At 35.5% G+C, this 11,598-nt stretch overlaps 1 protein-coding gene and 1 pseudogene across 1 annotated transcript; both read left to right on the top strand.

Moving 5' to 3' along the window:
- Positions 1-6,137: 6,137 nt before the first annotated feature.
- LOC147512354 (homocysteine S-methyltransferase 2 pseudogene) lies at positions 6,138-6,850 on the top strand (annotated as a pseudogene).
- Positions 6,851-7,795: 945 nt separating this feature from the next.
- On the top strand, positions 7,796-11,077 carry LOC147512353 (RWP-RK domain protein). The gene is made up of 6 exons (XM_086599462.1): positions 7,796-8,424; positions 8,690-8,804; positions 9,134-9,321; positions 9,948-10,021; positions 10,321-10,470; positions 10,796-11,077. Exons 1-6 carry the CDS (start codon positions 7,947-7,949, stop codon positions 10,934-10,936), a joined length of 1,146 nt encoding a protein of 381 aa, XP_086455588.1. The 5' UTR covers positions 7,796-7,946; the 3' UTR covers positions 10,937-11,077.
- Positions 11,078-11,598: the final 521 nt, after the last annotated feature.

Raw genomic sequence — 11,598 nt, 5'->3', positions numbered from 1 at the left:
ATGGGAAAAAATATTCTCAGTGACGAGCAAAACATAAATAAACTTTGTGCCATGTGTACTAATGTGGTAAAGTCAAAGACACAGGAGGGTTTTTTGAGAAAGTTTGCTTATATAGAATTAGCTTTTAAAGACTATCCTGTGCTCATCCAATATTTGCGTAGAACATGGTTGCCTTACAAAGAAGCATTTGTTGCTTACTGGATAGACCAACAAAAGCACTATGGAAACACTACAATGAATAGGGTGGAAGGATTGCATGCTTGACTGAAATCGAGCTTGAAGGGGACATGCAAACATGATTTTCTTGGAATGTGGAAATTGATCCATCCAGTTATCAATATTGAGATGAGCGAAATTAGAGCCTCTTTTGAGAGAAGTTTAACTAGATTTCAGCACGAGCACAATGACGAGTTTTTTAGTGAGCTCAGAGGATTTATTTCAAAGAGAGCTTTAGATTTGATTTTGGAAGAGATGAGACGTATAGATGTCATTGGGGTAGATGATAGTGTTTGCGACCACACTTTGAGTACTTCACACGAGTTGCCGTGTGCGCATGAGCTAGTGATACTCAAACAAAAGGGTGCAAAATACCTCTTTCTGAAATTGATGAATTTTGGAAAAAGTTGTCTATTGAACTGAAAGCTAGTGATCCCATTGGTGTTGATTACAAACCAGCTATGGATTTATTTATTCAACAACTAGGATCGACTTCTGAAGACCAGCAGAGATCTATGATAAAGATGCTCATGGAACTTGCAACACCTGAAAGTTCATCATTGGAGCCACCAAAGGAGGATGCTACACCAAAAGGTCGTCCTAAGGGCAATACTAAGAAGAGGCCAGCAAAAGAAGAGTGGTCAACTACCCGAGATCCGTCATGGTTTGAGTACCCTCCAGATGCTCCACCCATGACTCCACAATCCATAACGAAGCCTAAGGCCAAACCATTTGTTCCAAAGAGGAAGAAACCAAATTTTGATGTTGGTTGCTCCATTAATGAAATTGAACATCCTCCAGATGCTCCACCCGTGACTCCACAATCTATAACGAAGCCCAAGGCTAAACCATATGTTTCAAAGAGGAAGAAACAAAATGTTGATGTTGGTTGCTCCATTAATGAAATTGAGCATCCTCCAGATGCTCCACCTGTGACTCCACAATCTATAACGAAGCCCAAGGCCAAACCATATGTTTCAAAGGGGAAGAAGAAACTGAGTTTTGATGTCAGTTGCTCCATTGCTCAATCTGGATATAAAATGTGTTTTCCGCGTGAATTTCTACAGTTAATTGTTGGTTTTGAAGACCCTGTCGGCGATGGAAATTGTGGTTTTAGGGCTCTCTGCTTGGCTTTGGGAAGAAAAGAAACCAACTGGTTTTGGATGAGACAAGAGTTATTAAGTGAGTTAATGTCAAATGAGGAATATTATGTGAGGATATTTTCCCAGGAAGCTGTTGATGGATTAAATAAAAGGATAAGGAAAAAGAAGAGAACTCGTGCCAAGAGGAACAAATGGATGGATATGCCTATTACTAGGTATTTGTTTGCGTCGAGATTTGACGTTGTGCTTGTACAGTTCTCTACATCATATTGTTATACCTTTCTCCCTATGAGATCCCCAGTGGATCTAAATAATGTTAATGTGCTTGGGATCGGTTATGTTAATAGTAATTATTACATTAAACTAGATTTGGAAGATGGTTGCCCAATTCCAAAAATAGTGTTGTTTTGGAGCAGGAATAGTCTAGAAATAGTCAAAGACTGGGAAATTCTAGTGAAAACCCGTGTGGAGGCATTCCAAGGGTTGAATGTTCAAGGGATTGCTCAAGCGGAGGCTTTTGAAGGAGATCCAATTTTTGTCGATTAGTGTAGTTGGGCAAATAGATGTTTGAAATATTTTATACTTTTACAGAAGATACATGAAGAAACATTTTTTGCGATGAAAAGTTTTTGTAAAGACTTTGATAGAATGGAATTGAGTTTCTTATATATTTTGGAACCAAACATTTTACATATTTTAATTTTGATGTTTCGACTTTCATTGTTTACATGTATTGGTCTGAAACATTTTGCCAAAATTTCAAATTAGTTAGAGTTTTAATTTTGATCAAAACTAACCTAAAAATAAAAGACGTTCAGATTAGGCTAACTCCATCTGCATTGGATGGTTGGACTAGACCGTCTTAGAAAGATAGGAAATTGTGTTGGACCTGTCTTACGAACGGTCCATTAGAACCAACTTTAAAATAAAAGACGTTCAGATTAGGCTAACTCCATCTGCATTGGATGGTTGGACTGGACCGTCTTAGAAAGATAGGAAATTGTGTTGGACCTGTCTTAAGAACGGTTCATTAAAACCAACTTTAAAATAAAAGACGTTCAGATTAGGCTAACTCCATCTGCACTGGATGGTTGGACTGGACCGCCTTAGAAAGATAGGAAATTGTGTTGGACATGTCTTAAGAACGGTTCATTAGAACCAACTTTAAAATAAAAGACGTTCATATTAGGCTAACTCCATCTGCATTGGATGGTTGGACTGGACCGTCTTAGAAAGATAGGAAATTGTGTTGGACCTGTCTTAAGAATGGTTCATTAGAACCAACTTTAAAATAAAAGACATTCAGATTAGGCTAACTCCATCTGTATTGGATGGTTGGACTGGACCGTCTTAGAAAGATAGGAGATTGTGTTGGACCTGTCTTAAGAGCGGTTCATTGGAACCAACTTTAAAATAAAAGACGTTCAGATTAGGCTAACTCCGTCTGCATTGGAAGGTTGGACTGGAATAACCTATCTCGTTTTGGATAGCTGATCTAAACTGTTTAATTGGTCAAAATTGATCAATTTTTAGTAATTCACTCAAATTTGGTTCACAATGGCTGACAAAATCTTTATTTTAAGACAATAATTAAAAAAATCATTACTAACCATTGTTTATACACCTAAATGTTACATATTCATTTTATGGTCTTCCCCACTACACTATATGAGCTGAGTTCAGGGTTTAAGGTTTATGGGTAAGGTTTTGTACTTTACAAAGATGTGAATGAAATTAAATTTGAACAATATTTTTTTTTCTTTAATTCAAAATTTATTATTGAATTTTGGCTCACAAAATTATTTTTGAAATTTAAATACATGACTCAGTTTTGGGTTTTGGGTTTATAAACCGTTTAGTTGGTCAAAATTGGTCAATTTTTAGTAATTCACTCAAATTTGGTTCACAGTGGCTGACAAAATTTTTATTTTAAGACAATAATTAAAAAAACATTACTAACCATTGTTTATACACCTAAATGTTACATATTCATTTTATGGTCTTCCCCACTACACTATATGAGCTGAGTTCAGGGTTTAAGGTTTATGGGTAAGGTTTTGTACTTTACAGAGATGTGAATGAAATTAAATTTGAACAATATTTTTTTTTCTTTAATTCAAAATTTATTATTGAATTTTGGCTCACAAAATTATTTTTGGAATTTAAATACATGACTCAATTTAGGATTTAGGGTTTTGGGTTCAGAGCATATATATAGTGAAGGAAAACTTTGATTCAATTTTTTTGGTCAATTGGTTTGTAGTTTTTTTTTTTTTTTTTTCATATGAAGTCTTGAAGTCTTGAAGTCTTGAAGATGAAATTTAAATTGAAATTTCCCACCCAAATTTTAAAATTTGAATTTGAATTTGAATTTTAAATTTTAGTCAAATTTCGAACACAATATTTTGGTAATTTGGTTTGTATTCTTCATTTCATGTTCAATACAATATGAAAACATGAATTGAATTGAAATTGGAGTTAGTGATAACACAAAACCAACTTGAAATTCAAAACGCAAAATTTAAATTTAAATTTTTTGCCCAAAATTTCAAATTGGATTTTAAATTTCGTGAAATCTCAAACCCAAAATTTTAAATTTGAATTTTGAAATCCGACCTTACAAGATAAGTTGTACCCGAAATATTTTGTCAAAATTTCAAATTTCAAATGAAGAGAGATGTGTTGGTCGAATGGTTCAATTTAACTAACTTAAAAAGAGTAGATGTTCACATTGGGCTACTCTATGCCCTCTTTGTTAGTTGGAATGGACCGCCTTATACATAGACGAAATGTGTAGGTCCTGCATTAGGAATGGTTTAATTGAACTAACCTATATAAACAAAGATGTTCCAGTTAGACTATCCCTTTATGCCTCTGTTGGTTGGACTGGACTGTCTTACACTTAGAGACAACTTTCCCTTTTTTTTTTTTTAGGCATGACTATCCCCTCGTCGAATCCAATAGCTAACAATAGTCAAATTTCAATTACAACCCAAACTTTATGATGCAAGATAGAAAATGCAAGCTTTTGAAGTGAAGGAATTTAGTAAGTGAAACCCCAAGCACAACATGCAAGGAAATGAGATAAAAGTCATAAAACTAGATGCATTACATTCCCTCGCATAAAAACGTAATCATAAAAACTACAGGTTGGACAATTCATGCTGCCAAATAGAGAAATTAGGTAACATACAATTTTATTTTGGACTTTTTTGTGTATGCGACTATGTACTATCCTAGTATGTGATACCATCTTTTGCATATTCATTTTCCTCTTTGTTCTGTGCATTTTCAGAAGTGACTGACACTGGTATTGCGACACCATCTTGTGATACACATCTGTCTCCAAAGTTTGGGCTCTATACTCCATAACAACTTAGGTATTGAAAAGGTACTTATTTTACTTGTCTGCAGATTGTTCAAGTCTTCGTAATAGTTTGAATCGATTGAGTTTTTACTCTTCGGTACTTCGGTTGCGATTTAACCCAAAATTACTTGGGGCTGCAGATATCTTAAAAGACGATAATGTCAAAGGGCAGCAAAAATTGTTGCCCTCTATTTTGTAATAACAAACAAATCCATTTTGTGATCTATCACAACATAAGACAGACAAAACTACTCAGAGTTGTCTGAGATGGAAACTGTATCACAAGAAAACACTAGGCATAAGTGCATAACCTACCAAAGCCACATTCAATAGCAAATGCAAAAAATCATGAGGGAAACAAAATCTACACACAACGGTCATCAGAGACCAAGTGACCAACCAAGGGAAATAATGGAACACTCAGCAAACAATAGAGTGCCCGCAGAGTAACCAAAGCCACTGGTAACAAACGATGGATTTCCACTTGTTTAAATTATTGATCAGTTAGCCATACTGAGACAGATGATCTTAACAAGTTACACCTACAAAAAAATATTTCGGATTTCCATGCCGAAAGTGTTGAAAGAACGGAAAGTTGATTTCTCATCGATTCAAGTTTTAAACGGATCATGGAATCTTCGGTAGTCTCTTGAACTACCACCGTCAGATATAGGAAATAAACTGCTCAAAATAGAACGAGCAAAAGACAATCTTTGAACACCACAAGATAAGCTAAAGATAGAAAAACCGGAGAAAAGTAAAGTCTCGCTTAGTATCAACATTATAAAATGGTACTAATATTACTACTACAAATCCTCTTTGTCATCAAATGTGTGCTTCCTGGCGACTCTACTTGGATGTGTGTAGAAACGATTAATGGATTCGCGGCATTTTCGTGGAGTGTGTAGAACAGTGTCAGTTTTTCTTTTTTTTATATACAGAACACAGTTGACATTCAAGATGCCAAATTGAATCCAATTCCAGTTCCTGTGGGCAAACATGAAGTTATAGGCTTATAACTTCTAATGGCTTCCTAAACTTGGTTTTCATCAATAATAACATCATAGTTCATAGTTCAGCGATGCCCGGAATCAAAAAGTTGGGAAAATGGGAGCACTACATACTGTACGATGGCTAGTTAAGAGTAAAATTGGTACAAAAAGTTAAATGCCAACTATTAACAATTTTAACATAGAAGAGAATAATGTGTCTTCAAGTTACCCTAGCTATATGCATTAGGCACTTAGGATAATACGAATATGGCTTGATAATTTTAACATAGAAGAGAATACTGTGTCTAAGGATTAACATTCTCACAAAAGAGTCTGCAGAATACAAGTGCATTTGAAAAAAACAAATTCTGGTCACCCCATTTGCTTCTAGCCTCAGGCTAACTATAATAGTATAGATGACCACTACTAACCAAAACAAGAACCTATAAAATTATCAAAATGAGGTTGGGACTCGTTAATCCATTGTCGAGCATGTCCAATTTCCTTCAACAGTCGGGTGGGTACGCCTTGATTGATGGAGGACTAGCAACTGAACTTGAACAACATGGTGCTGATCTTAATGACCTTCTTTGGAGTGCCAAGTATCTTATCAGTTCTCCTCATTTAATCCAAACTGTAATGTCTCTTTATTCCATTGCCATTCACATATGAATAGTTTCGACTTGTAATTATGACCTCTTATGTTACAGGTACACCTCGATTACCTTGAAGCAGGTGCGGATATTATTCTCACGCGGCATCTTATCAGGTAGTTGGGCTAGCTTTGTCTATTTTTTTTTCCAGTTATGTAAGTAATATATTTTTAAGAAGAAGATTTCATCATCTTTTTGTGTGTGACACAGGCTACTATTCAGGAGTTTGAATCTAAAGGCTTGTCAAAAGAAGATAGTGAAGCATTGCTACAGAGAAGTGTTAAAATTGCATGTGAGGCACGAGATACATACTATGAGAGATGTGCAGAGCATTTGGCTGATGGAACAAAAAATGGAAAGATTCTCAAGCACCGACCTATTTTGGTTGCAGCCTCTGTAGGAAGCTATGGGGCATATTTGGCCGATGGGTCTGAATATGAGTATGTTACTCTGTCTTTCTTTAAAAGGTCTAAAACGTTTTCTTCACAAATTCGTAAACACAAACAAGAACTCGAGTAAAAAACTAACTACATAACTATGAATCAAGTATGAAGATTATACCCATTACCCAAATCTTAAAAACAAAGAATCAAACCATAAGACAGCACAGTTAAATAAAAGTTAAGTTAAAATGGGTAATAAAAAAGTTCTTATTACCTTAAACACTTTGTTTCCTCAAATTATCAAGAGTCTCCTGGTGGTAATGGTCATTCAATGAAGAAAAATCAAATTTTGCAACTGCCAATAAAACATCACCACATATCAACTAAACACGTTAAAAACTTATACATTACAACATTGAAATAAACATAACATTACCGGATAACCCAAAATTTTAAACATGATTCAAGGACTTCCACAGATCGCGATTTGGGCCCAAGTGTTCCAACGATTTTAGTCAAATATGGTAAAAAGCTTAACACGTTTTAAAACTCATTTTTCATCATTATAACGTCTTAAACATAGGAGGGGAAAAAAAAAAAAAAAAAAAAAAAAAAAAACAATGTTGTATTTTAGAGGAGGAAGAAAGAGAACAGTGAAAAGAGAAAATAAAGTTTTTAGTTTTTGAGACCCAGGAGGGTGTGCCCAACGATAATTTTAAATTTGTGGTCTGTTTTGAGAAAAAATGGGGTCTGCCTTGAGAGATATGGGTCTGTATATAGTCCTTCCCTATAAAATGGCCCAAAAGCTAAATACCCCTTTATTTTTCCCCCGTTTCGAATTTTGTTGATTGAAGAGTAAAGGGAGGGTTTGCCACAGTGATTCGGGCGGTTGGTTGCGGGTCCTTGAGTCAAGCGGTTCGGGTTCTCGGTCGGTTCGAAATCTTCTTTAAACTGATGATGAACGAAGCAGCGAGATGAAACTGAAAAAGGATGGATTTTTATGTAGCAGACGAGGACCATGTGATCAGCTCTTCTTATTACAACGTTAAATAAACCGCCATTTCTACAACGGTAAAAAACTACCTCTCTTTCCCTTTTCTTTCCCTCTTCTCATTTCAGCGCCACTTCTTTAAACACTCACCCAGATTCTCAAGCACCATCAACGGTGTTTGGGATTCCATATCGTTATCTCTCTTCAATGCTAAAACTGAAAGAGAGGGATCACCAAAAAAATGGAAGATTTCTCTTCATACCATCATCACTATAGTGATGACCCGCCTAGTAGTCCATTTGAAAATGTACTTAGACTATTTGAAGACTCATCAGACCATGAAATTAATTTTGACGAAATTGCCGGCCCTTCTCATCCAATTGATGTAGCGAATCCTGATGGTGTTATATTGCTAGGAGAAAATGAAGGCAGTGATCAATTTGTGGTTGATGATGATGTATATAGTAGATTTACTAGTCGAGGAGAATATATATTCGACAACGAAAACAACATTGCTGGTCCTTCTGGACGAAATGAAGGAGAAAATGTTGATTGTTTTGTAGATTCTACGGATTTTTTAAATGAACCAGTTCAAGAGGAGGTTGCGAATGTGAATTCTGAATGCGTAAATGCAAGACCACTTAGTGTTTGGCCTCCGCAACCGATTGCGTTTAATTGCAGTTGTTGTCAAGTACTTAGAGATATCGTTCACTCCAATGGTATGTTTGAGTAATTGGAGTAAATTTTTCGCTTGTGAACCGTTATTTCAGTGTTACGAAAAATAGCCAAAGTAAATAATTTGTTTAGCAGCACAGTGGTAAGTTTGTAGAGCATGTTTAATAAAGAACTTAAAACAATGCCCTGCCACATACGGACTCCGATTTTTAGCCTATAACCTATGGAGTAGCCGAGTAGGCAAATAGTATCTTGATGCTTTTATTGGTTTTTAGCATTAAATTGAACCTTTTCCTTTTTCCGGTGCAGGTAGTTATACTACAAGACTTGAGATTCATGGAAGAGTTGGCATAATCTGTCACGCAATTCTTGAGAAGCGACATGATGTTGATGGAGGTTCAATAGTCGAGCGTCAAATGATCGAGTAAGAATTGAATTCACTAATATGCTTTTATCTTCTAGTTTAAAACTTAATTGACAGTGAATATGGATTGGTCATGCCGTAATATCCTGTTTTATGCTATCATTTTTACACATTATGTAGTCCATTTCCAAAGATGCATGTAACTGTAGGTAGGATCTTTGAAAAAATGTCACGGTGGCAGTCAGAAATGACGATTTTACTATAGTGAGCTGTTGATATAAAGACAAGAACCAGTGAACGGCAATATATAAAAACATTTGAATTGGATGTGATGTTATCCTTCTTTGACTTCTAATCTTGGTTATTGTTTTTTCTCTTTGATGCAATAGCTTTTGCATGAGAAGCATAGAAGATGTTAAGCAGTACCTGATTGAGTACTGTGAAGAGCGGAAACAGGCAGGATTTGTTATGTTGCAAGATCCATTCTTAACCTTTTACGATGCGCTATGTGTGGGGCTCAATTGCAATGAGAATCCAAACACATTTGAGATCATCCGGCCAATTGGAACTGAAACAGGTTGATACTGCTTCTCCTCCTCCATATAAATTTTATCTCCATATTTTGGCTCTTTAGATAAAACAGAAGGAAAAAAAAAAACGAACCTTACTTTTAGAGTTGCACCAGTACCATGCCTGATTAAAATGCTGTCATCGTCTAATAATGTCATATTGCCATTGTTTTCAGCTGTTTTCCAGTAGTTATGATAAAAACCACCAAATATTTAAGCACAATTATGCTTTGTTCTTTCTTTTTTGGGTGGGAACAGGGATGTGCGTGTAGATTACTTGTGGCTTGGGGTTTAACTCCCTAACAACTAACATCATTAGCAGAACTTGACCATGCAACTAACCTACCCGAAGAAAACAGTACCAACTGACACTGTTGTAATTAGTGTTTTCAAGCACATCTATAAATAGATATTAATACCAAATGTTGATTTTGGTTTGTAGGTGCACAAAGGATTGCCTCACTATTTCTACAGACAGTTGCTGAAAATAACTGCCACATGGCATAATCATCAGGAATGGTACTGGTGTAATACTTCAAAGAACGGTTCCTAATGGACTCATTTGTTCCCTCTTCAAGGGAATAGGGTTATTAACTAAATGACCATATCTGTTCATTTCTTGGGTTTATAACAGGGGACTGTCAAAGAAGTCATCTGATTGGAGAAAGCAGTTATGTTAGACTCCCCAGAAGCCGCTTGGCAGCACAGGTTAACTTCCTTCTATGATCCCCGTACTCTGCATTTTATAAGATTTTTAGTTGCTTTTGTTGAAAGTTATACTATAGAAGAGGAATTCCAGTTGGGAAGCCCCCGCAATGCCTAGTTACAGATTTTTTCATAGTTAATCTCATTTTCAATTCCTTTTGGCCTTGCTTTGCGATTTTAACTGGAAGCCCAGCCAATGCCTAGTGACATATTTTGTCATTTAATCTCATCCTCAATTCCTTTTGGCCTTGCTTTGCGATTTTTCTTTTCTAACATTGTCGTGTGTTCTTTTTTTTATTTAGAGGGAAAGAACAGGGAGATTGAAGATGAGCGACATAGTCAAATATTTCGACCTTCCCATACAAGTTGCGTCCCAAAGATTGGGTATATGCCCTACCGCTTTAAAAAAGATATGTCGCAATAATCGAGTGGAAAGATGGCCCCAGAGAAAGGTATTTCATTTAGATGTGAGATTTATGAGAGTTTAAGGCATACAGTTTATGGGTCAAAGTTTTGTCATAGTTAAGGAATGAAATCAATCTTATATTATCATATCATATTACAACAAGTATCAACTTATATTGTAGTGTTGTATATGGCAAAATATCTATGATACCGTTGTAGTTTACAGTTCATCAGGTTTTGAATTTCCAAGAGATTAGTTGGCACAAAAATTTTGGTATCTTTTATTTAATATATGCCGTTTTTATATTTATTGGAAGGTGTTTAGAGTATTTAGTATGTGCTTTTAATTTTCCATTTTGCTATATTTTGCAGATTCAAAAGCTTAACAGGCAAATACTCGATTTGGAAAAAAGTTTAAGAACGAAAAATGGACGACTGCATGAAACTGCTAAAGCAAAGATTGAGAGGCTAAAACTAGAACGGGATAGACTTCTCAATGGTACACTGAGTTGATACTGATGAGACCCAAAAATTTGTCCATCATCGTGTTTTTTTGTATGGTATGTAATATTACCAGTTCAACATTTTGTAAGTGAACCCATATATTTGAATATTATAAGTTGAATATATGATTTTTTACTGGGTTGTGAAAAACCATTCAATACAATTAGTTGACATTCAATACAATCTCTTGCAGCAAATGAAGCTAGATGGCAATTTGTGAAGAATATCCTGTTTAATTAAGCATTCAATATACGTTAAACCTTTTAATATTAACTAGAAAAATGGACTGCTTTTTACACTAGCAAGTACAGCAAAGATTCACAGTAACCATGAAGTAAAAGTATAGTGTTTTGAGAACCTTGCTGCGTTGTCTTAGTTACTGGTCTCACACTCTCATTATCAGAATGCCTAAACTTGATGTGAGACTTGCACCGAATATTGTTCAAACATACATGCTACTCCTCGACCTCTTCTTGCCATAAAACATTCAAAGTTGATTTGCTCTGCTGGTTTAACAAGTCGAGTCTGTGATTGAATTTATGACAAATAATGTGGTTCCGAAATCAAGACAGTATATGTGGATGGATCCTTTTAATTACCGTCTGCAGTTTGGTGAACAAAATATTTCAATCTTGCAATATTTGATTATTTTTGTACTGTCTTACTTCCAA

The sequence above is a fragment of the Coptis chinensis genome, chromosome 3 (genome assembly GCF_015680905.1).
Source record: "Coptis chinensis isolate HL-2020 chromosome 3, ASM1568090v1, whole genome shotgun sequence".
Lineage (NCBI taxonomy): Eukaryota > Viridiplantae > Streptophyta > Magnoliopsida > Ranunculales > Ranunculaceae > Coptis > Coptis chinensis.
Note: the sequence above shows the minus strand (reverse complement) of the source record. Positions and strands in the feature narration are given on the sequence as shown.

Coding starts and splice junctions, on each gene's coding strand:
- LOC147512353 (XM_086599462.1), top strand. CDS start 7,947: ATGGAAGATTTCTCTTCATACCATCATCACTATAGTGATGACCCGCCT. Junction 8,805..9,133: donor GTCGAGCGTCAAATGATCGA/GTAAGAATTGAA, acceptor TTGATGCAATAG/CTTTTGCATGAGAAGCATAG. Junction 10,022..10,320: donor GAAGCCGCTTGGCAGCACAG/GTTAACTTCCTT, acceptor TTTTTTATTTAG/AGGGAAAGAACAGGGAGATT.